Below are 22,885 nucleotides of genomic sequence, written 5' to 3' on the forward strand. Positions count from 1 at the left end.
AAAACTGCGCGCAGACACTGCAGTGTCAGGCCTGGGTTCTCTCTTTAGGGCTACTTGTGTGGGTGGCACAATTAGTGCTGCAGGCCCATGAGTAGCATTTGTGTTACTAGCCCTGGCACACAAAGTGCACTTTACTAGGGACTTTATTAGTAAAACAAATATACCAATTAAGGACAAATAAATTACCATAACACTTTAGACAGGGAGCAATTGCACTTTCACACTGATCAGCAGTGGCAAAGAGCCCAAAGCAACTAAGTTGACAACACCATGTCAGAAAAAAGGTCCAGGGGGAAGGCAAAAAGTTTAGGGAACTTTAGCCAAAAAGGGCCAAGTCCAACATTCCATTATCAGTGTCCAGTTGTCGGGGGAGGTCTTGCAGCGGATGGTGTCCATGTAGATGATGTAAATTTCACCTCTGTGTTTGTTGCTTTGGTCCCGGTGTCCTCTCTTGTAGGCTTCGGGCATGGGGATTGTGGGAGCCGGCCTCGTGGCCTGGTCCTGTTTCCCCGCGCTAAACCGCACGAGGTCCCATGCACATCGGGGCTCCTTCATCTTGGATTGCACGTCACTCCACGTGACCACCTGTATGACCCTGCTCTACCCGGCATCGGTCCCAGCGAGGCCCGACATCGAGACGCCAACCCCTGGCCCGGGGGATACCACGTGAGCCCTTCCCACTCCCAGCGGAGGGCAGTATCGATGGGACCCCCAACCGTCCTTCCACACCTAGGTGCGATCGCCCCACAGCTCTCGGGGGCCTGGCACCTCTCCTGCTGGGCGTCTGGCCGCTCCCTCCCCGGCCTCTCTGCCCCCTCCGGGCGCACGGGTCCGGACATCAAAGGGCTCCCGTCCTATATCTGGGGCGACCCGACAACAGGGCAGGAGTTGTATCCTGGAGTCAAGAGCCCTGCTGATCGGATCGCGGCTGACCCTACGGAAGAAGACTCACCCTGAACCAACCCTTGAGCCCTGCTGACGACGTCGCGGCTCCACCGTGCTTAAAGACCTTCACGAACCTTTGGGGCCCTGCTGACGCTGTCGCGGCCCGACCTTGTTGAACCTTACCACCAGAGCCCAGCTGACCTCGTCGCGGCTCGACCTAAGCGGAACTACCATCTGAGCCCTGCAGACGACGTCGCGGCTCTCCACGTCCGAGCCGCTCTGAGACCAGCATCCAAGGTCTGGCGCAGAGCCCTCCCGTGCCTGGCTGGCACTAAGACTGTCCCGCTACCCTATCCCCTTGAACGAACACTGAGACTCTGGCAGGATCCCTCGATCCCTCTGTAAATATTGCACGTATTACTGCTGATAAAGAACCTAATCTCACAACTGCTATTGAGTCCTGTGTGGTGGTGTTACTGGGCCTAGTACGATCATAGGAGAAAGACCTCCCCGAGGGGGCTTCTCAGCGGCGCTCGGCCGTAACTTTGTGGTAGGAAGGTGCCGGATTAGTCGCCCCGACTACCCGGTGGGCCTCCCTCCAACATTTGGTGACCAGTGACGGGATCCGAGCAAACGCAATCGTACAAGCAAGTAACGCAACCACTACCTGACCAGACGAGAAGAGAAAAAGGGAACCATGGATGGCCAAGAAGCAACCGTGGCCGCAACCTTCCAGTTGGAGAAACTGGAGGAATACACCCACAAGGAACTCAAACAATTCTGCAAAGACAAAGGGATCCCAACCACAGGATTGGGCACCAAGGAAGAAATGCAGAAAGCCCTGAAAGCCTGGGCAGAAACCGAGACCCCTCCACCCCGAGCCGAAGGGACCTCGGCCCGGGACGGAAACCTGCCGACCACGGCCCCGACAAACGGAGAGTGAACCATCCCAGACACCAGCCTTTTCCCCGAAGAGATACGAGAACGGGAAAGGGCCCGGGCACACGAAATGGACCTTGCCCGACTCCGGCTGGACGGTGAGCTCCTACTAGCGGAGAAAAAGATAGCCCTGGAGCAACTACGACTACAAGAAGAGATCGAGGAGAAGAAAAGGCTTCGGGAGCTAGAGGAGGGACGGCTAACCCTCGAGCACGAGAGGAGCCTTAAAGAACTTGAACTAAAAGCTAAAACTGGGGAGACCAGCAACCCCGGAGCCCGGGATGCTCTGCCCCCGACCGAGCCAAAGGTTCACATCCCCAAGGATGTCGTCAAGGAGTACTATAAAAATGACGACATCCAGCAATGGTTCCGAGCGTACGAAGTCGCCATGACCTCCCATCGGGTACCCCGGAAGGATTGGGGCGCCGGCCTATGGGGGAGGTTCCTCAGCGAGGGACGGGATACCCTGCTGCAACTCCCCGACGCAGTGATGACCTCGTACGACCACATGAAGGAAGCCCTACTCACACGCTACGGACTGTCGGCCGAGATGTACCGGCAACGCTTCCGGGACTGCAAGAAGATCCCCGGTACCACATGGGTCGAATACGTGGACTTCTTCAGCCGAGCGTTGGAAGGCTGGATCAAAGGGAGCAAGGTCACCTCATATAACGAACTATTCGACCTCATTGTCTGGGAGCACCTCGCCAACAACTGCTTTGTGGAACTAAGGCAACACCTCCTGGACAGTAAACTGACCGAGCCCCGGAAGCTCGCCGCCAAAGCGGACCGATGGGTCAACACCCAGGTCCCCCGGAACCCCGTGGGGGACTACCAACGGAGCACCACGGGACCTCTCCGCCACCGCGGCGGAGGAGGGGGGTCCCACCGCAGTCGAGAATTCCCAGCTGGACCGCCCCGAAGTCCGCCACGAGGGCAAACAACCAACCCCACTTCCCCGACCCAGGGCCGAAGAGGGACCCCTATCGCCCGGTCTGGACCACGACCGACAGTAACCTGCTTCGGATGTCAACTGACCGGCCATTATGCAAGTGACCCGGCTTGCCCCGTGAACCGACGGAACGGGACCACGGGGCCACCTCCCCGACAAATTGCCGCCGCAGCCCTAGGGGAGGGAGAGGACGAGGAGGAGAACCACGACGACGGGTCCCCCGAGTGGGAACCAGCCGCCATGTCGCTTGTATGCCTAGGCTCCCGAGAAATGGTGCTCCGCGCCACCATCCCAAGCAACACCCAGAAGTACCAACAGTGGGTCACCATCAATGGGCGACGGGCCGAGGCCCTCCAGGACACTGGGGCCAGTGTGACCGCTGTCCGCTGCCATCTGGTGACCCCCGAACAGATCCTACCACATGTCCTCTGCCCTGTCCGGACCGCCGACAACACCGAGAGCATGTGCCGGATGGCCCGAATCCCCTTCGAGTGGGGAGGAGTGTCCGGCACCCTAAAAGTGACTGTCCGCGACGACGCCCCGGTGGACTGCCTCCTGGGGAACGACCTAGAGAGCTCCCCCTGGGCCCAGGTGGAGCGCCGAGAGCATCTGGGGATGCTAGGACTACCCGAGTGGGCCTGCGCCACCACTCGGTCCATGACCGTCCAGCCAGCTGCGGCCCGGGCCCCCGACAAGCCGGCGGGCCCCGAACAATCCACCTCCTCCGGCCCGGAGGAACCTGACGAGGAGGCCGGGCCGTCCGAACTTTCTCCCAACGAGGCCGCTCCCCTCAGCGAGATCCCCGAGCTGGCCCAGTGGCGCCACGACAGGGGCCCCACCCGCGAACAATTCCAGCAAGAACAGAAGGGCTGCCCGTCCCTCGAGGGGGCCCGACAGCAGTCGGCCGCTCAGGCTGCGGGGGACCCCTCGGGAACCCACTGGGTCTATTGGGACAATGACTTGTTGTATAGCGAGCAGAAAGTCGCCGAACTAGGGGCCAGCCGGGTGCTGGTGGTCCCCCTCCGATTTCGAGAATTCCTCTTGAACCTGGCACATGACGTACCCCTCGCCGGACATCTCGGGCGGGACAAGACGTACAGCCGCCTCGTGACCCATTTCTATTGGCCCCGAATGAAACGAGACGTGGACCAGCACTGCCGGTCCTGCCCGACCTGCCAAGCTAGCGGGAAGACTGGGGGACGAGTGAAAGCCCCCCTACAACCATTTCCAGCCATCCGCACCCCGTTTGAACGAGTGGGGATCGACATCGTGGGGCCCCTCGACCCCCGAACCGCCCTGGGCCACCGCTTCATCCTGGTACTGGTCGACCACGCCACCCGGTACCCCGAAGCTGTTCCCCTCCGAACTGTGACCGCTCCAGTGGTGGGCCGGGCCCTGATGGGCATCTTCTCCAGGGTGGGGTTCCCCCGAGAAGTGGTGAGCGACAGGGGGACAAACTTTATCTCGAAGTACATGAGATCCCTCTGGCAACAATGTGGGGTCACCTATAAATTCACCACCCCTTACCACCCCCAGGGGAATGGACTGGTCAAGCGGTTCAACCGAACCCTGAAGGGGATGATCAAGGGCCTGGAAGAGCCCCTCAGGAGGAGATGGGATGTCCTGTTGCCCTGCCTCCTGTTCGCCTACCGGGAGGTACCACAGAAGTCCCTGGGCTTCAGCCCCTTCGAACTGTTGTATGGGCACCCCGTCCGAGGGCCCCTCAGCCTGGTCAAGGAGGGTTGGGAGGCGAACGTCCAAAGTGCCCCGCCCGACGTCTACCGGTACCTCCTGACCTTGCGGAACCAGACTCGAAAGTTCCGTGCCCTGGCAGAAGCCAACCTTGAAGCCAGCCAAGAAGATATGAAATGCTGGTATGACGAGAATGCCTCAGCCGTCGAGTTTGAGCCGGGCCAGCAAGTCTGGGTCATGTCACCCGTGGACCCCTGCGCCCTGCAGGACAAGTGGACCGGGCCCTTCAAGATAGTTGAAAGGAAGAGCCCCGTCACGTACCTGGTCGACATGGAGTCTCCGAGGAACCCCCTCAGGGTCCTGCACGCCAACCGGCTCAAGCCCCATTTTGCCCGAACTGAACTAAGCTTACTACTGGCTACCGACGAGGGGGGTGAAAGTTACTCCGAGCCCCTACCTGACCTCCTGGGGTCCTCGAGGCCAAGACGGCTCCTTGGAGGGCGTCCACCTCTCCGCCACCCTGACACCAGAACAGCGCCATGATTGCCAGAAGCTACTGCAACCCTTCGCTGCCCTCTTCTCTCTCACACCCGGGGTAACCCCCTGGTGCGTCCAAGACGTGGACACGGGGGATAGCCCCCCTGTACGACACCGCGCTTATAAAGTGCCTGACCGAGTCCGGGCCTGCATAAAGACCGAGGTCACCAAGATGCTCGCCCTCGGAGTCATCGAGCCTTCCGACAGCCCGTGGGCCAGCCCGGTAGTCTTGGTGCCGAAGGCCGCCGCCCCCGGCACAGCCCCCGAACTCAGATTCTGTGTCGACTACCGGGGCCTGAACGCAGTTACCAAGACCGATGCCCACCCCTTGCCACGAGCTGATTGATCGCTTAGGGGCCGCCCGCTACCTAAGCACCTTTGATCTCACCGCTGGGTACTGGCAGATCAAGCTCACTCCCGGCGCCCAAGAACGATCAGCTTTCTCTACCCCCGACGGCCACTACCACTTCCGGGTGATTCCCTTCGGAATGAAGAACGCCCCAGCGACCTTTCAGAGGCTGGTATATAAGGTCCTGGCCGGTCTCGAAGCCTTCAGCGCGGCCTACCTCGATGACATTGCTGTCTTCAGCGACCACTGGGCCGCGCACCTAGGACACCTTGGGGAAGTCCTGGCCGCTCTCCAAAGCGCCGGGCTCACAATTAAGGCCAGCAAGTGCCAGATCGGTCAAGGATCTGTGACATTTCTGGGCCATCAGGTGGGGAGTGGCCAGGTGGCCCCCCTCCGGTTAAAAGTGGACGCCATCCAGGCGTGGGAGCCCCCCGCCACCCAAATCGCTGTCCGGGCACTCCTGGGCCTCACCGGCTACTACCGACGCTTCATAAAGGATTACGGCAGCATTGTGGGCCCCCTTACAGAACTCACTTCAAAGAAACAACCCAAGGCGGTGCACTGGACGCCCCGCTGCCAGACCGCGTTTGATACTCTCAAAGCAGCCATGTGCGCTGCCCCTGTGCTACAGGCCCCCGACTACAGCAAGGAATTTGTAGTCCAGACTGATGCCTCGGAGTACGGGGTCGGGGCAGTCCTCTCCCAGCTGGACGCCAAGGGCCTCGACCGACCGGTGGCCTTTATCAGCCGCCGACTGCTGCCGCGAGAACAGAGGTGGAGCACCATCGAGCGGGAGGCCTTCGCTGTGGTATGGGCTCTCAAGAAGCTCCGGCCCTACCTTTTCGGTACCCACTTCAGGGTCCAGACTGACCACCGGCCCTTGCGGTGGCTCATGCAAATGCGGGGCGAAAACCCCAAGCTGTTACGCTGGTCCATCTCGCTGCAAGGGATGGACTTCACTGTTGAACACCGGCCCGGCAACGACCACGCCAATGCTGACGGCCTGTCCCGATTCTTCTCCTCGGCGAGGAGAACCCCCAAGAAGATGGGTGACTCTCCCTGCCTTCAGCTGGGGGGGACGCGTGTGGGAGCCGGCCTCGTGGCGTGGTCCTGTTTCCCCGCGCTAAGCCGCACGAGGTCCCATGCACATCGGGGCTCCTCCATCTTGGATTGCACGTCACTCCACGTGACCACCTGTATGACCCTGCTCTACCCGGCCTCGGTCCCAGCGAGGCCCGACATCGAGACGCCAACCCCTGGCCCGGGGGATACCACGTGAGCCCTTCCCACTCCCAGCAGAGGGCAGTATCGATGGGACCCCCAACCGTCCTTCCACACCTAGGTGCGATCGCCCCACAGCTCTCGGGGGCCTGGCGCCTCTCCTGCTGGGCGTCTGGCCGCTCCCTCCCCGGCCTCTCTGCCCCCTCCGGGCGCACGGGTCCGGACATCAAAGGGCTCCCGTCCTATATCTGGGGCGACCCGACAACAGGGCAGGAGTTGTATCCTGGAGTCAAGAGCCCTGCTGATCGGATCGCGGCTGACCCTATGGAAGAAGACTCACCCTGAACCAACCCTTGAGCCCTGCTGACGACGTCGCGGCTCCACCGTGCTTAAAGACCTTCACGAACCTTTGGGGCCCTGCTGACGCTGTCGCGGCCCGACCTTGTTGAACCTTACCACCAGAGCCCAGCTGACCTCGTAGCGGCTCGACCTAAGCGGAACTACCATCTGAGCCCTGCAGACGACGTCGCGGCTCTCCACGTCCGAGCCGCTCTGAGACCAGCATCCAAGGTCTGGCGCAGAGCCCTCCCATGCCTGGCTGGCAATAAGACTGTCACGCTACCCTATCCCCTTGAACGAGCACTGAGACTCTGGCAGGATCCCTCGATCCCTCTGTAAATATTGCACGTATTACTGCTGATAAAGAACCTAATCTCGCAACTGCTATTGAGTCATGTGTGGTGGTGTTACTGGGCCTAGTACGATCATAGGAGAAAGACCTCCCCGAGGGGGCTTCTCAGCGACGCTCGGCCGTAACTTTGCGGTAGGAAGGTGTCGGATTAGTCTCCCCGACTACCCGGTGGGCCTCCCTCCAACAGGGATGGTGATGTTCGGCACAGGGGTGGGGTTCAGCCAGGTCTCTGGGAGGAAGATGACATCCGGGTGAGGAATGAGATCATGTCCCAGATCTCTGTGGCGTGTTTACAGAGTGATTGTGTGTTGAGTAGAATGCACTAAAATTGTGCCTTGGCGGACTTAGTCAATGTGGTGGATGCAGTTGTGTTTGCGTGGTGGTTGCTTCGTATTGCAGGTGAAGTGGCAGTGCTGGCAGGCAAATGGTTCTCTGGTGGTGCGCAGAGAAGTGTGGCAGCAGTTGCTGTTGACATGTCTGGGATCCGGGGCTCGGAGGTCTGAGGCAGTGTAGCTGTGTGGGGTGGAATAGTCATGGCTTCTGGCACTGAGCACGGGCCAAGCGCTGATGGGCACAGACAGGGTTACCTTTGGCGCGCCTTTGGTGCATCTTTGGTGCACCAGCCACACTTCCACTGCACGCTTTTGTGCTGCAGACTCCATTAAGTAGGTCCTGAGAGGGGTACCGGGAGGTGGGAAGCGTGAGGAAAGGAGCGGCGAAAATGGCAGGAAAATGAGCAGCAGAGGGGGGAACAACAAGAGAATGGCTATTAGGGGCTAAATAAAATAATGTTAAAACACACTTACTGTAAGAGGCTTATAAATTCAGAGTAGCATTTATTGGCTGATGAGATACAGTGAAACAACAGTAAGAGACAAAGGCAATAGTAGAAGCTATGCAGAAACAATGACGGATAACACTACCACAGTAAATATGAGCAAAAAGGAACAAACAGGTGAAGGCGATCAAATGCAGCAGTGGAGGGTGCTGGCACAAGGACCTGCTCAATGGAGTCGCTCTGTGCCCTCCATTAAGTATGTCCTGGGGGGCGCTGGGAGGTGGGAAACTGGAGGGAAGAAGTGGCAAAAACAGCAGAAAAAGAAGCAGCCGTGGCATAGAACAATAAGAGAGCGGCTAATAGGGGTTAAATAAATCAATGTTAAAACAAAGTTACTGTAAGAGACCTATAAATATAGTGTTGCAGTTATTGGCTAATGAGATACAGTTGTATCAACAGTGATAGCCAAAGATAAAGGTAGAGACTATGCAGAAACAATGATAAATAACACTGCCACAGTGTAATTAGTCAATAAGGAGCAAACAGCTAAAGGCGAACGAATGCAGCAGTGAAGGGAGTTGGCACGCGGACCTGGTATGGACTAATGAGACTCAACAGTCAATAGATAGCAAATTCAATAGTGAAGTTGGATGTTTAAAAGACAAATAGTGAAAAGGTAACTTTTAGAAAGTTATCCTGTACCTGCCTAAACTGTCAGAGGGCTAATTAGCATAAACCTCTCCCCGTTCCCAATCTTAATAGGCAGAGATGATCTCTCTGAACATCACAGAATATTTTGAGTGGGGGCTGTGAGCATTATGTTGATACCACACTGTCGAATCCTGCTTGACAGCTCTTTTGAACCACATGTAACACTCAGGGTACACTTGAAAGGACAGACCAGGATGTCAAGAGGATTCTTGAATATCTCCTGTCTGGTTGCTGGAGGATCCTGCTTTTGTCCTATCTGTCTCTAGGTTTGTTCAGGGTACAGTGTTTGCTTCAAATTGGATTTTAGTGCTAGATGTGGGAGGCCATGCTTGAATTCCCTAGAACACTCCCTCACACCCCCCCGGCCATCAGAGCGCAAGTAAATGTGGACTTACACCACCTTGAAAATTCCCTGTCGCATGGCATTTTGGCTTATTTGCAAGAAGGCCAACAGGAACTATTATTCATCCATAATTTATCCATCCTCCATCCACTTTATTCCCTAAGGGCCTTCTTTAGATATCTTCGCCGGTAACATATTTGTTTTCCCCTTTAAATTCTATATTCCTTGCCTCCTAGCTATTCTGTACTGCCACACATATGTTGCACTTCAATCATTGATGCTATTTACTAAATCAACACTGTTCCTTCTCATATATAAAAATAAGAAAAAGACGAAAGATGGTAATATGCAAGGAACCAGGTGTCCACATAGCACGCAGAGGACGTAGAACAGAACTTATATGTTTCAGATGGACCATTGGGAAAAGTGAATGTCACATATACCAGATGATCAATGCAAAGAAGACACATATAAAAGGTACAATGAGGAATGACAGAGCTTATACTATTGTTGATCAGGAGAATATTACAATTGTCACATTAAGGGATAGAAGTAGAAAGGGAGAGAAATCTGGAAAGAGGAAGGCTAGCTGAACATGTGTTAATAGGTGTATTATCAGATAACTTTGCTCAGTGGACAAATGCATCCACTGCAAAAATTAGTCTGTAAAACAAATTTAACAGATTAAATGTATTCTCATACAATCCTTCTGAGTTTTTAAGTATATACCTTTGAGTTAGCAACTGTTAGAAAATTCAGTTCATATAGAGTGAGTCTTCTTTTTTCTGACTACTTTCAGATGCTGCATCAAAGCATGCCGCACAGGGATTTTTCGACTGTCTCCGGGCTGAAGTGGAAGAGTTTGATGTTTCGGTCAGTACTGTGAGTCCGACCTTCATACGGTCATATCATGTTCAGCATGAGCCAGGGAACTGGGAAGCCTCTATCTGGAAATGTAAGATTTTCACATTATGCATTTATAAAGTGACTTTTTTTCTAATGTTTCCATTGAATCCCTACAGTTTTGATCTTCTATAAACAAAATGAAATGAACATACAAATAGGAAAGAACAAATTTGACATCAGGTACATGGCAAATATACTGCAAGTAAATGGGTGAATATCAACAATATAAGTGACAGTTAAATATCATGATCTTCAAATCACAACAGTATGAATCATTGAAAAGCCAGTTCAGCCTCCCATTCTTACGAAGTTGTTATATTGAGTACTATTACATTGGGCAACTGTAAATCTGGTTTATAGTGCTAGGGCATAGCACTATAGCAGTTTGAAGTCTTCTGATATATTTTGCTGTTTTGATTAGTATTAAGGGAAGTTTGTTCTTGCTCAAATACACACAGAAAGTCACATTTTCATAGTGACTGTCTACTCATACCAATGTGGAAATGTCTTATTAATTCTGCCTTTCAATGTTGCTTGTTTCGCCTGGCGTCAGATATAGTGCAACAGTTAAAACACATTAATTTTAAAGAATTTGAACCATCACTTAGGTCTGTATTTACTATTTTGACGTCTGCGACTATGCTATAAATGTGTGGGTTTGTATTACGCATTTCGCAGTGATCATAACCTGTCTAGTTACTGCGAACTAAGGATTGGAGGAAACAACGTGTTGTCAATGGAGAGAAAGATGCTGTGCCATTACTAACACAAGTCTGTGCGTATATATAAGCCAAGGACTCTACATCCAGGCATAATACACACCTCCTGAATTCATTGATGGTAATGCAGCATTGAGCCAACAACCAGGAGTTACTGAAGTCCTCTTTTTGAATGCCGTGTATGTGGTTTTAATATCTCTCCGATTTATCTGCTGCCTGAAACCAGCCAAAATCACAGTCACAAGGACAAGTGTGAGAGTTAGGATGGTTGCTCGTCGTAGTGATTTACAGTGTAGTGGGATTAGCCTTGAAGCTTCCCCTCTCTCTCTCGTTTGCCTGTTTTGCTTTTATTCGCAGCCAGGACTATTTGACGTAGAGCCCTCTTTCAGACAGAGCAGCATGGTACAAAATATCCATACTTATTCAAATGGTTTAAAGAAGATGAAGGCAGGATGTGTAAGTTATCTGATTCTAATAAAATTGCAATGGCTATTACAAAAAGGTGTCAACGCACAAACGATAAATCATTCAAATGAATGACGAACAAATCGAATCATGCATGTACAAGATTATTGAAAAGTGAATGGATACATTGCGTACATGCATCCTATGTTTGGTAAAGCAGTATAATTAATACGTAAATGAAAAGCAAGAAATATCCATTTGGTACAGCACCAAAATCTAGCCTGTTGACTTTTTTACGAAGAGAGAAAAGGGACAAATTATTTGCTTTTTTTTGTAAAAAGATTGTGTTCAGGTTGGTAACGTTCTCCTTCCACCCCCCTCCTCCCACCTTAATACAACATCGCTCATGTTGTGCTTGTGCACGCTATGTACACCCAAAGCTAATGTATTTATTTTTGAGGTACAATTTAAAGGGAAATAAATGCTTCAGTGGAAACATACCTATTTGTAGTTTTATATCTACAGTTGTGCAACCCTTGGTATCACACACAGCTTCCATACTGACGGCTTGTCAATGGTGTCGGCTGCGAAAATGGTGACCTGGTGTGGGAGAACCAGAATTGTCTTTTCACTGCTGGTAGTTCCAGTTAGGGAAAATTGTATGAGGCCTTGGTTGCGGCAGCAGCCACGACTCATTCCCTGTTTTTAGGGTCAAGCCGGCAAGACGTTACGCTAGCGCAAGCGTCTCGCTTGCGAGACACTGTTGTTGACAAAAAAAGGGCTTGGAGCCCACCTGTTGATTTCCATTTGTAGGCTTGTGTGGCACTCTTTTTTACAATCTCATAATTTGTCAAGGCAGGCCTAACATAATTTCTGTACCTCTCTGTGGAGCAGGGACCAAGCACCGATCGATTAAACTTAATCAGTGCCCATCTGCTGCTCCCGATATGATTGAGGTACTCTTTTGTTCGGTTTAACTTTTAGAGCCCTGCAAACAGGAGGTGTGTGATTGGCAAAAACATGCCCAGCAGGACAAAATTGCAAAGATTTATTTTCTATAGTTAACTTTCTTTTATTTTGCCAAGACTTCTCAGTTTGCATTCATTTTTTCTATTGTTTTTGCTCTTGGACGCTGTTCTCAAAAGATTAGGATTATTTTATTGCAATGCAACATCCAATTATTATTATTAATTGCCATTTGTAGAGCGCACGGCTACCCATCGGGTTTCCCGGAACTAAGCATCAGCAAGGAGATCCTGAAGACACCATACTTAGAAGAGCCATGTTTTTAAATGTTTGCAAAATTGCATTAAAGAAGTGCAGTTTCTTATAGATGAGGCAGATCATTCCACAGTTTCGACCCTAGATAAGCAAAAGAACATCCACCAGATCGAGCCCGGTGCATTCTGGGCACACAGTATGGGTCCTGACTGGCAGGTCTTAATCCCTGGGAGGGTAGATAAGGCAAAAACAGCTCTTGTAAATGTTTTGGGCCAAGTCCTGCATTAGCTTTAAACAAGAAGCAGAGAGCTTTAAATTGTACTCTTTTTCCAATTGGTAACCAGTGCAATTCTCGGAGAATGAGACCCCATACCAATCCAATCCACCTCACTCCAATGCAAACCACTCACTCCACTGCACTACAATTCTCCCAACCCACCCCACTCCAATCTGCCCCACTCCACTCCAAAACAATCTACCCCACTCAAATCTTCCACACTCCAATCTGCCCCACTCCAATTCAAAACAATCTGCCCACTCCAATTCTGTCCTTCTCCAATCAGCTCCACTCCAATCCACCCCACTCCAATCCAAAACAATCTGCCCCCTCCAATCTGAACCACTTTGATCCGCCCACTCCAATCTGCCCCACTCCAATCTAAAACAATCTTCCCACTCCAATCTGCCCCACTCCAATCTAAAACAATCTTCCCACTCCATTCTGCCCCACTCCAATCCATCCCACACCAATCTGCCACACTCCAATCCAAAACAATCTTTCCCACTTGAATTGTCCAGACTCCAGTCTGCCCCACTCCAATATGTCTCACTCGAATCCAAAACAATGTACACCATTCTAATCAGCCCCACTTCAATCCAAAAATCTGCCCATTCCAATCTGCCTGCTCCAATTAGTCTCACTCCAATCCAAAACAATATGCCCCACTCCAATCCAATACAATCTGCCCTATTCCAATCCAAAGCAATCCGTCCCACTCCAATCTGCCCCACTCCAATCCAATCCACTTTACCTCAATCCAATCCACCTCAACCCAATCCAATCCAATCCATCCCACTCCAATCCAATCCACCTCACTTCAGTCCAATCCACCTCACTTCAATCCAATCTATTCCGCTCCATTCCACCCACACCAATCCAATTCACCCCACTCCAATTCACGCTACTCCATTTCACCTCAGTCCATTCCACTCCTCTCCAGGCCACCGCACTCTAGTATCCGACTCCAGTCCAATACACCCTGCTCCAATCCAATCCACCCCATTCCAATTCATCCCACTCCACCCCAATCCAATTCACCTCACCCCATCCCACCCCAATTCAATCAACCCCACTCCAGTCTAATCCACCCCATCCAGTCCATCTCACTTCGATCCACCCCACTGCACTGCCGTCCAGTCCACCTCACTCTACTTCAATCTAACTCACTCTACCCCAATCCAATCCCCCACCCCAGTTTTGTACACCCCACTCAATCAAATCTATCAGCCAACCAAAATGAAATCCACCCCATCCCATTCCAATTCTATCCACCCCACTCCAGTCTAGTCCAATCCCCCTTCACTCCACGCTAATTCACCTCACTCACCACCCCAATCCAATCCACCCCACCCTGAACCAATCTACTACACCCCCTCCAATCCATCCTAAGCCAGTCCACTTCACCCCATTTTATTCCATCCCAAACCACCCCATCCAATCCACCCACTCTAATCCACCCCACCCCACTCCACTCAATCAACCCACCCTACCCCTATCCCATCCACCCCAATCTACTCCAATCCAATCCACCCGACTATCTCAATCCACTGCACCCTATACCACCCACTCCACTGCACTTTACGCCACTCCACTCTACGATACTACACTCTATGACACTGTACCCTACAGCACTCTCTGCCACTTAACCACTGAACTCTACTCCCCTCTACTTAACTCTAGGACTCTCTCCTCCACCTACCCCACTTTACGACACTCTACTCCAACAAAACCAGTATATACAATGCTCTGCTCCCCGCACTCCACTCTAGGACACTCCAAGCCACTAACTTTTACCATGCTGAACAGCAGCCATACTGGTGTAGAACATGGCAAAAACACATTGCCGAAGCCAATACCTCTTGTATAGGCGAGATCTGCTGGCTTTACCAATGCTTGTTTTCTCACATGCCAGAAATGACCTTCCCCTTCACACCCCTTCTTCCCACCTTGCCATTCAGCCTTACCCTACCCTAAAGTCCTCGCGTACATTAACCACCTGCTAAATATATGTGCTAAACCTCATGTATTTGAGATTTCCTTTTGGTTTTATGCCTAGAAACTTAGTTGCACGTGGTAGTTCGCCATTTTATCCAATTTAATTTTGATGGTACAGGATGAATTTAGCACGCAGTAACAGTAAAGTGCATACACATTTATTGCCCTCAATATATTGTCCAAGTCATAACCAGGGCCTGTGTCGTAAACTTTTATATGCGTGCCATTAGCCATACCTGGATAGCAAACAAATGACAGCACAGAACTCCATGTATATTTCCAAACATTTCTGAATTGCTTTTACATTATGTCTGTATTCATAAGAATAGCCAATTACTACATAAGTAAACAAATATATTTTTCTATTGCAAATGTGTTTGTTAGATGCATTTTGTGTTGAAGTCAAATGTGAATTACGTTTGCCACAATTAGTTGGGACTATGCCTCTCAAACCTACACTGGTCTGGTTAGAAATCCCCCATTAGCAAAGAAAAAAAGAAGAAAAAAATAAATGTTAGTTTGATTTCTATATTGAAAATGCACCACAAAGGCAAACATGTCTCTGAAGTCAGTGCTTAATTTGTGCAGATGGTAGTATGTAGCTGACAGCAGCTCTCATTTTTGGGGACCGGGACACATTTTTATCATCATAATTTGACTAAGAGTAAAAGTGAGAAATGCAGAAAAGGGAGAGAGAAAAAAAGAAGATTAAGATAGGAAAATAGTGACAAAGGAAGAAATTAAGGGTGAAAAGGACCTCTAAATGTGAGATGCAAAGATAAGAATTTTTAGCTCAGTGGGTGCAAGTAGCATGAACTTGAATCCAGACTAGGCAGCCTTGGCATTTGGTAATGCCCGCATTCAGCAGCACTAGCCGTAAGGTCCTCAGGAAAACTATGGGTCGCTGCACTTATATTTGTTGTGGAGCTTCAGATATAAGTTACACCAGGATAGGTCTGCTTAGCCCCAAGAGGATATTTCGTATCACACCCCGTTCAGCGAAAAGGAAAAGAGACAGGTGTCACTCACTTTTCTCTATGGCAAGTTATGCTCTTCCAGCTTCGGAGTATTATCTTTCACAAAATCTGGACAGGAAAACTCATATCTGTAGGGGTTACATGTATAAGCATGATCCCTCACGACTGCCCCCGAAAACAGTACATACAGTTTTTAGAGATGTGTAATAAAAGGCTATTTATTATGCACAATCAACACATAAACCTTATTTATCGGAATTATGGTTATGATAATCTCAGAATCTATTTTAAAGAATACAATGAACATTAAAAAAACTCAAAGATTACATTCATTCAACCTGTGTTTATGCCCAAGTGAAATTTTTGCTTCACCAGCATCAAGCGTTGAGGTTCTGATGACCAGAGGACATTCAAGAACTTCCAGAACTCAAACGTGAAACTCCTAAGACAAGCCCGCCTGCATACCAACAAGGAACTCCTAGGGCATGAGATGGATTCCAGAACAGTAAGGAAGAACTTCTAGTGAAAGAGAGGACTTCCAGAATATCAACAGGGTGCTCCTAGGTTAAGAGAAGAGTTTCTGAACACCAATTAGTAGTATCTCTAGGTCATGAGAGAACCGATTCAATACTAACGAGAATTTCCCAGGGAAAGGGAGGGCTCCCAGAGCAAGAAAGAGGAGCTCCTAGGGCAGGAGAAGAGAGTGTGGATGTCAATGAGGAGCTTATAGATGGGAAGAGGAATTTCTGAACACCAATGAGGATCCCTTAGGTTAGTAGGAACCATCCAAACACCAACAAGAAGCTCCAAGGGAAAGGGAGGACGTTCTGAACGGAAGCAAGGAGCTCCTAGAGTGGGAGAGGACAGTCAGAAAACCAATTAGAGGCTTTTAGTACACCAGAGGGACTTTCATAACAAGCGATCATAAGGTAGAAAATGACAGTACAAACAAGAAGGGTACACAGGACAGCCAGGAGAAGACATCCATAACAGCTTCAGAGTGTTTTCAGTGGACAGCTGCCACACCCACAAGAAGCTCCAAATGTATGCAGGACTTTCAAAACATCGACAATGGGCTCCAAGTGTAGGAGACAACAATCTGAATACCAACGAGGGGCGTCCACCTGAGCAGAGGACATCGGCCACCCTGGCACCCTGGCCGTGCTGTCAGCAAGGGAGCAGCATCTGGATTGGCCAGGACTTGCAGCACTAACAACAATTGCACACAAAGTCCACAGAGAGAATTGTGGCCCGTCCAGCTGAATTCCATCCCGCCCAAAGGCAGCCGTAGCTGAAATGGCACGAGATGCCCACCACCACGGCATAATAAATATGAGCCCATATAAGGCGTACTTGGCTGAGGGGGTAATCAGGCACTGTCCAGATTGATTCTGTAGCATTTCACTGACATGTCTGCACACATGCAGTTGAATCGTACATTTCCATTTTTTCATGCCCCGGGCACTCAGCCTCACATTACTTCCTGGCTGCATCGCTGCAGTACCTGGCATGTAGTTCAAGGAGAGTAGGGCCAGGAATCTGTGGCATTGGGACTTCCTGGCACCCAGGGCAGCCCTTGGCAAGCGCTACCAGCGTGGGGAGGTACAGGGCGGCAAGACATCAAGGGAATCCCACAAGTCCTTTTACGGCATCAATTTTCCCTAGACTTTCATTTACTATTCAGCCATCCTTTATCCATCTTGTCACTCTCAGTTGTCCCATCAATCCTTCCATCTAACCACCAGTTTATTCACCGGTTGTGTCCACTCATTAGTTGATTCGTTCCAAGTTCATTCTATCAGTTATTTACCCCTCCATTAATCCACTTGCATATCCACCTATGCACTTATTTATTCATCCATTCGTTCGTACACACATAAGGTTACCTTCTCATTAACATGAAAGATGACTTGTGACTCGTAGCACCGCCTGTTCTTTTGTTTATGCACGACCCTACCATGCGCTTAGCTCATTTGTTCGTCTGTCCCCTGCCTATTCACTCTCCGAACCAATTAATCATCTATGCGCTTAATAATGTATACTTCCACTTATGCTGTTTGTTCTCACATTGAGTCATCGAGTTCGCTTATTCGTCCTTTTGATCAGTGATGAATCCACCCAGTCGTTCATGTCTGCCTTTGTTTCCCTTCCTCTTTCTTTACCCATATCTCCCCTCTCCTCGTTCGGTCCACCTCTTCTTCCTTCACCCCCTTCGCACCCCCGTTTAGCTGTGCATCCCTCACATTCCCTCATTAAATCATTTCCTTCTTATGGATGTCTGCATTTTATTCCGTGTGTTCTGAATTTACTTTGCTGCTCTTGAGTTCCATGCGTTTTTATCAAGTGTTTTATGCGCTTTTATTATGCTTGACCTATAATAACTTTTTTAACGAAATTTGTTTAAATAGTATGCTGACATGCACTTTCATGGACTTAACTATCTAAATAAAGTATTTCGCTCTCACTCTGCTCCCTCATCAAATCCACTGTATCATCCTGTTAGAAATGGGATTTCTGGTTGGCTAAGGCTTGCGCCAAAGTCAGGCAGAAACCACCACTCTAGTCAGGGCAAGGAAGTTACACGCCAAAGATAACCCCTGCTCACCCCCTTGGTAGCTTGGCACGAGCAGTCAGGCTTATCTCTGAGGCGATGTGTAAAGCGTTTGCGCGCGCACCCAGCAACAACACCCAAGGCCCACCACAAAGGAAACTCCACACAAGGTATTCTATAAAAATAGCCTTTGTATTATACCAAACACATTAGATAAAAACACACACTTTACAATGTGCCAACAGGCACGGGCAGAATTTACAAAGGATTATATATACAGGGGACAGGGCCACATGGACCACTGTCAGGAATTGGCACTTAGAACATAGCACAAATCACTAATAGTAAACGTAGAACATAACACCAAGTAACTGTAGAGCACAGCCAGTCTCTACTGGTGCAATAATGACCTCAGCGTCATCACACTAGCATCAGGTATAAAACCTATCCTGCATCTATCACAGGGGCATAAATCACATTATGCAATTCTCATTGGTCTAACACATTCGACCTAACCACCTAAGTATAACTATACTAGGGGCGCACATCGCACAGGGTAGTACATTCTCCCTACCATCAACCTAAACAGGTAAAACAGCCTCCTAGGCAGAAATAACCACATTTAGAGGTATAAGACACAGGGTGCGCAAAACATGCTATACACAATACATTTCCTAGCACCCAAAATCACATTAGCATGAATCGCAATAACACCTCACTCACATTAGGGTCCAGGACGCACCAGAACCTAAACGTAGCAGCTGCCCACTACTTGCTGGGCAGCTGGGGACAAAGCAGGGCCTAAACGCTGCAGCTGGCACTAAGTGCTGCGCAGCTGGGGAAGGCACATAGTAGGCAGGGGCTCTCACTAGCCCCTGAAACACTATCCAGACGTTGGAGCCGCCTAGGCTCGAAAATGACATGTCCCCATGGAGCGCACGGGCTCCTAAAATAATGGTGCGCCAATATAGACAAGGGCCAAAGTACTGTGGAGTGCGCTGGCGTCTTGGAGGAATGAACTATGCAATTGTGGGAGCCACGGGGGCTCTAAAGATACACATGTCCCCCTGGAGCACACTGGCTCCTGAAATCATCATGCCCTCAGCGTTGGAGCGGCGGAGGCTTGGGAACTAACATCACCCTCGCTGGAGCCACGCTCGGGCTCGAAGACGACGTCTGGGGCGTGGGAGCCATCTGGCTCTGAGAACGCTGTGTCACCACTGGCACTCCCAACCTGTGCCACGACATGTCCCTCCAATACTAGAAGCCGGGGCCACGAGGGGCCCTGACACACAATTGTGCAGCATCGGCGGAGCGGCCCGCTCTCCTGGCGGGACCGCTCAGACCCTAGGACCAGCCCCTACTCACCGGAGCTTCTTCACCGGGACTTCTGCGGGCACGACAGGCGGCCGGCGGGTCTCTCTCTCGTCATGGGAGCCTCGCGCTGCTCCCGCACTTTACCCGGGCCCCCTCCTGGGACCCGGGACTTCTCAATGGAGCCTGCGAGGCTCCGGGACCTCGGGTTGCTAGGAAAATGGCCGCACTTCCGCTTCCGCTCCTGTCCAGCGGCCCCGCCCACAACCAGGCGGGCTGCGGACTCAGCGGCGATTTTTAAATGCGGCTCGGGCCGCGGCGGCGATTTTGGTTCCCAGCAATAGAACGCGGGGTGGCACCCGCAAAGTAAATAACGATGAAGCGGGGTGGGCACCCGCTCCGGCAGCATTTCGGGGGAATCCTTACGAAGGGGATTCCCTCCACACGGACGGCAGCGCATCGCTGCGGAGCTCCAGCGCTCCTACGGGGCAAAATAAAGCAATATAGCGCTCCCAGGGCGCTAGAAGCATTCAGGTCTTGGACAGAGCCAGGAAACAGCAATCTACGGTTCCACAAGGTCCATCAGGCATCCAGGGGCTGGGCAGGGCCCAGGGAGGCAAACCTTCCCCTGGGCCCCAGCAGCAGCACGCCCCTGGCAGATTCAAGTACAGAACGAGAACATTTTGTAAGGGGACACAGCCCCTTTTTATACACCAAATCCCTTTGTTCTGGGTTCAGGGTGAGGGGGAAAACCAGTCGCAGCTGGTTGGGGAGCACCCTTGATGTGCTCAGCCCCTCACTCTATTCACTGGCAGGGCTAGGGTCGTCAGTCGCACCACAGGGGGCGGAGCCAGCATTGTGTGGGGAAAACCCTGCCCTATTCAGGTCCAAGGTGCACTCCTCCCCAGCCATCAGCATGCTAATCTCACACTCACCACTGGGGCAGACCCAACCAGACTCCTGGAGCCAGGCTCACCAGCCAGCTCCAGCCAATCACACGCCAGACACACTGCACACAGCAGTGCCCACTTCTAGAAGTGGCACTTCCACACTAAGTACATGCACGCCGCACACATCATCACGCAGCATTCAATCCCACGAGTCCGCACATACCAAACTCGGGCCTGCACACCCCACGCATCAGGAACTACTAGGGACACATACATTCCCCATGCATTCCTATGGGAGGGCAGGCCTATCTTACCACATGCACTCAGAGCGCGCACGCACTTTACCCTGGGACACAGGGAAAGTGCGCAGAAACCAAAAATCACCACACCAAGTCACCAATAAAAAGCAAAAAGTTCAGGGGTGAACCTGCCAGAAGGGCCAAGTCCAACACAACCCCCTTCCAGCCAAAACGCAGGGCAGACCAATCACCACCGTGATGGACTTCCCTGCTTGGGGCGATAGAACACGGACGCAGGCCCGCACTGCAGGGACACTCTCCGGTTCTACGCCATTCTCAATCAACATGGTTCTATCTGGAAAAAAAACAACCGAAAAGAACTCAGGCCCAACTAGGCTACCCCACTGGTACTACCTAGTTGTCCACGGCCAGGACCAGGCCCTAGGCCACCCAGATACCACTGGTCCTTGCCAAACCCAGAGTGGGGGGTAGTAACCCCTGGCATACAAGCCATTCTCCACTCTCCCTCTCAGTGTAGTTCCCAACTACCACTGATCCTTCAACCTAGGGTCCGCACCCTCAGGCTGACCAGAGGTCATGGGCAAGAAGGCCCCACCCTACCTCTACTTCTGGGGTTCCGCACCCTCCCAGGGAAGCACCCACCAGAACACAACTCTCCCACCTGTTCAGGACCTCTCTCCACCACCGGTCTACCACCTGGGATCCAAGGGGTCAGAGGCGAGGACTCCCTCCCTCTGCACCCCCTTCCACTGTAGAGCAGGGTCTCTTCACTTAAGATGAGCCCCACCTGCCCTCAGGACTACAGCCGCCCTTACGTCCAGATCCGGAAACACCGACTACTGGCTCCCCAACCGAGGGACGTACCCTTTGGTCAGATGCCTGGCGAACCAGGACTTAACGAGGGTGACACATACCTAATGGGTCGTGTGACAGTCTGCCTGGCGCTGATCTCACGACCTCCTGTCCATCTGACAGTGCGTGCAGACCCCCCAGGACAGAAGTGGCGACACCACGGTCACTCAGTGGCGACACAGCCCTCCCGGCTGGTCCCTGACCTACTGGTTCCCACTGGGGAATCCCTCCCCCTCTCACCCCTCCCTCTGGACTTCCGCACCCTCCCAACTGGAGCGCCAGACACCAGGACTACTGGAGCTCTGATTACAGACGCTCCACGTCCTCTAGACACTGGGAGATCCTCCTCAAATGACCTATTGGTACAGCCTAGGCCCCCGACCTGATGTTCCCTAAAGAAACCATCCAGGCCCTGACACTGGGTTTCGGGCACCTGGAGACACGCAGTCCCACCCACTCCTTCTCCGCAGAGACAGGACGTGAGCCCCTACACCGAGACCTAGCTGGGCTACTCTGAACCTCTTCCACCACGCTGGGCTGGAAGACACCTCAGCCACTACTTTTGGAATCACTCCCCAATGCAAGTTCCCTATCCCAGAGAACTCACACCCAATCAACCAGCAAGCTCCTTATTTCAGAGAACTCATACCATTCATCCACATACACACACCTCCCAGACTAGTAAGACAGTTTCTACCGCCCCCTGATTTCTCAACCTGACCACCACGTGACACAGGTACTATTACTCTGGGAACTGGGAATGGGACATTCACATTCATCCAGCGCATTACACATTCATCCCCAAACCCCTCCCAAGACTGGTAAGACAGTTTCTACCGCCCCTGATTTCTCAACCTGACCACCACGTGACACAGGTACCACTACCCCGGGAACTGGAAATGGGAATACATGCACTGGACACACCTCTGCTGCCACCACTGGATCCCACCCTTACTGGTGAATCCAGAAAACACAATGCACTAAGGGGGATGATCTACCCTCCCGAGCTAGGGACACCTAACTCACAGTGCACAAAACCACATTTCCAAGGAAATGACAATTAAAAACAAACTTAGAACAATAATCCCTATACCATGTGATTTATCTAAATGCAAAGTTTTGTAGTGCGGCCAGTTGCTGCTGCGGTACAGCGCAAACGCAATTCCAAATCCCACCGCTGATCACCAATGTTAGAAATGGGATTCTGGTTGGCTAAGGCTTGCGCCAAAGTCAGGCAGAAACCACCACTCTAGTCAGGGCAAGGAAGTTACACGCCAAAGATAACCCCTGCTCACCCCCTTGGTAGCTTGGCACGAGCAGTCAGGCTTATCTCTGAGGCGATGTGTAAAGCATTTGCGCGCGCACCCAGCAACAACACCCAAGGCCCACCACAAAGGAAACTCCACACAAGGTATTC

At 51.5% G+C, this 22,885-nt stretch overlaps 1 protein-coding gene across 1 annotated transcript in view; it reads left to right on the forward strand.

Moving 5' to 3' along the window:
- DHRS7C (dehydrogenase/reductase 7C) overlaps positions 1-22,885 on the forward strand; it is a 202,356-nt gene that overhangs the window by 138,573 nt on the left and 40,898 nt on the right. Inside the window, exon 6 of the mRNA XM_085616720.1 lies at positions 9,898-10,053. Within this exon, the coding sequence (XP_085472846.1) occupies positions 9,898-10,053 (156 nt within the window). The remainder of the gene's footprint in view (positions 1-9,897; positions 10,054-22,885) is intronic.

The sequence above is a fragment of the Triturus cristatus genome, chromosome 7 (genome assembly GCF_964204655.1).
Source record: "Triturus cristatus chromosome 7, aTriCri1.1, whole genome shotgun sequence".
Classification (NCBI taxonomy): domain Eukaryota; kingdom Metazoa; phylum Chordata; class Amphibia; order Caudata; family Salamandridae; genus Triturus; species Triturus cristatus.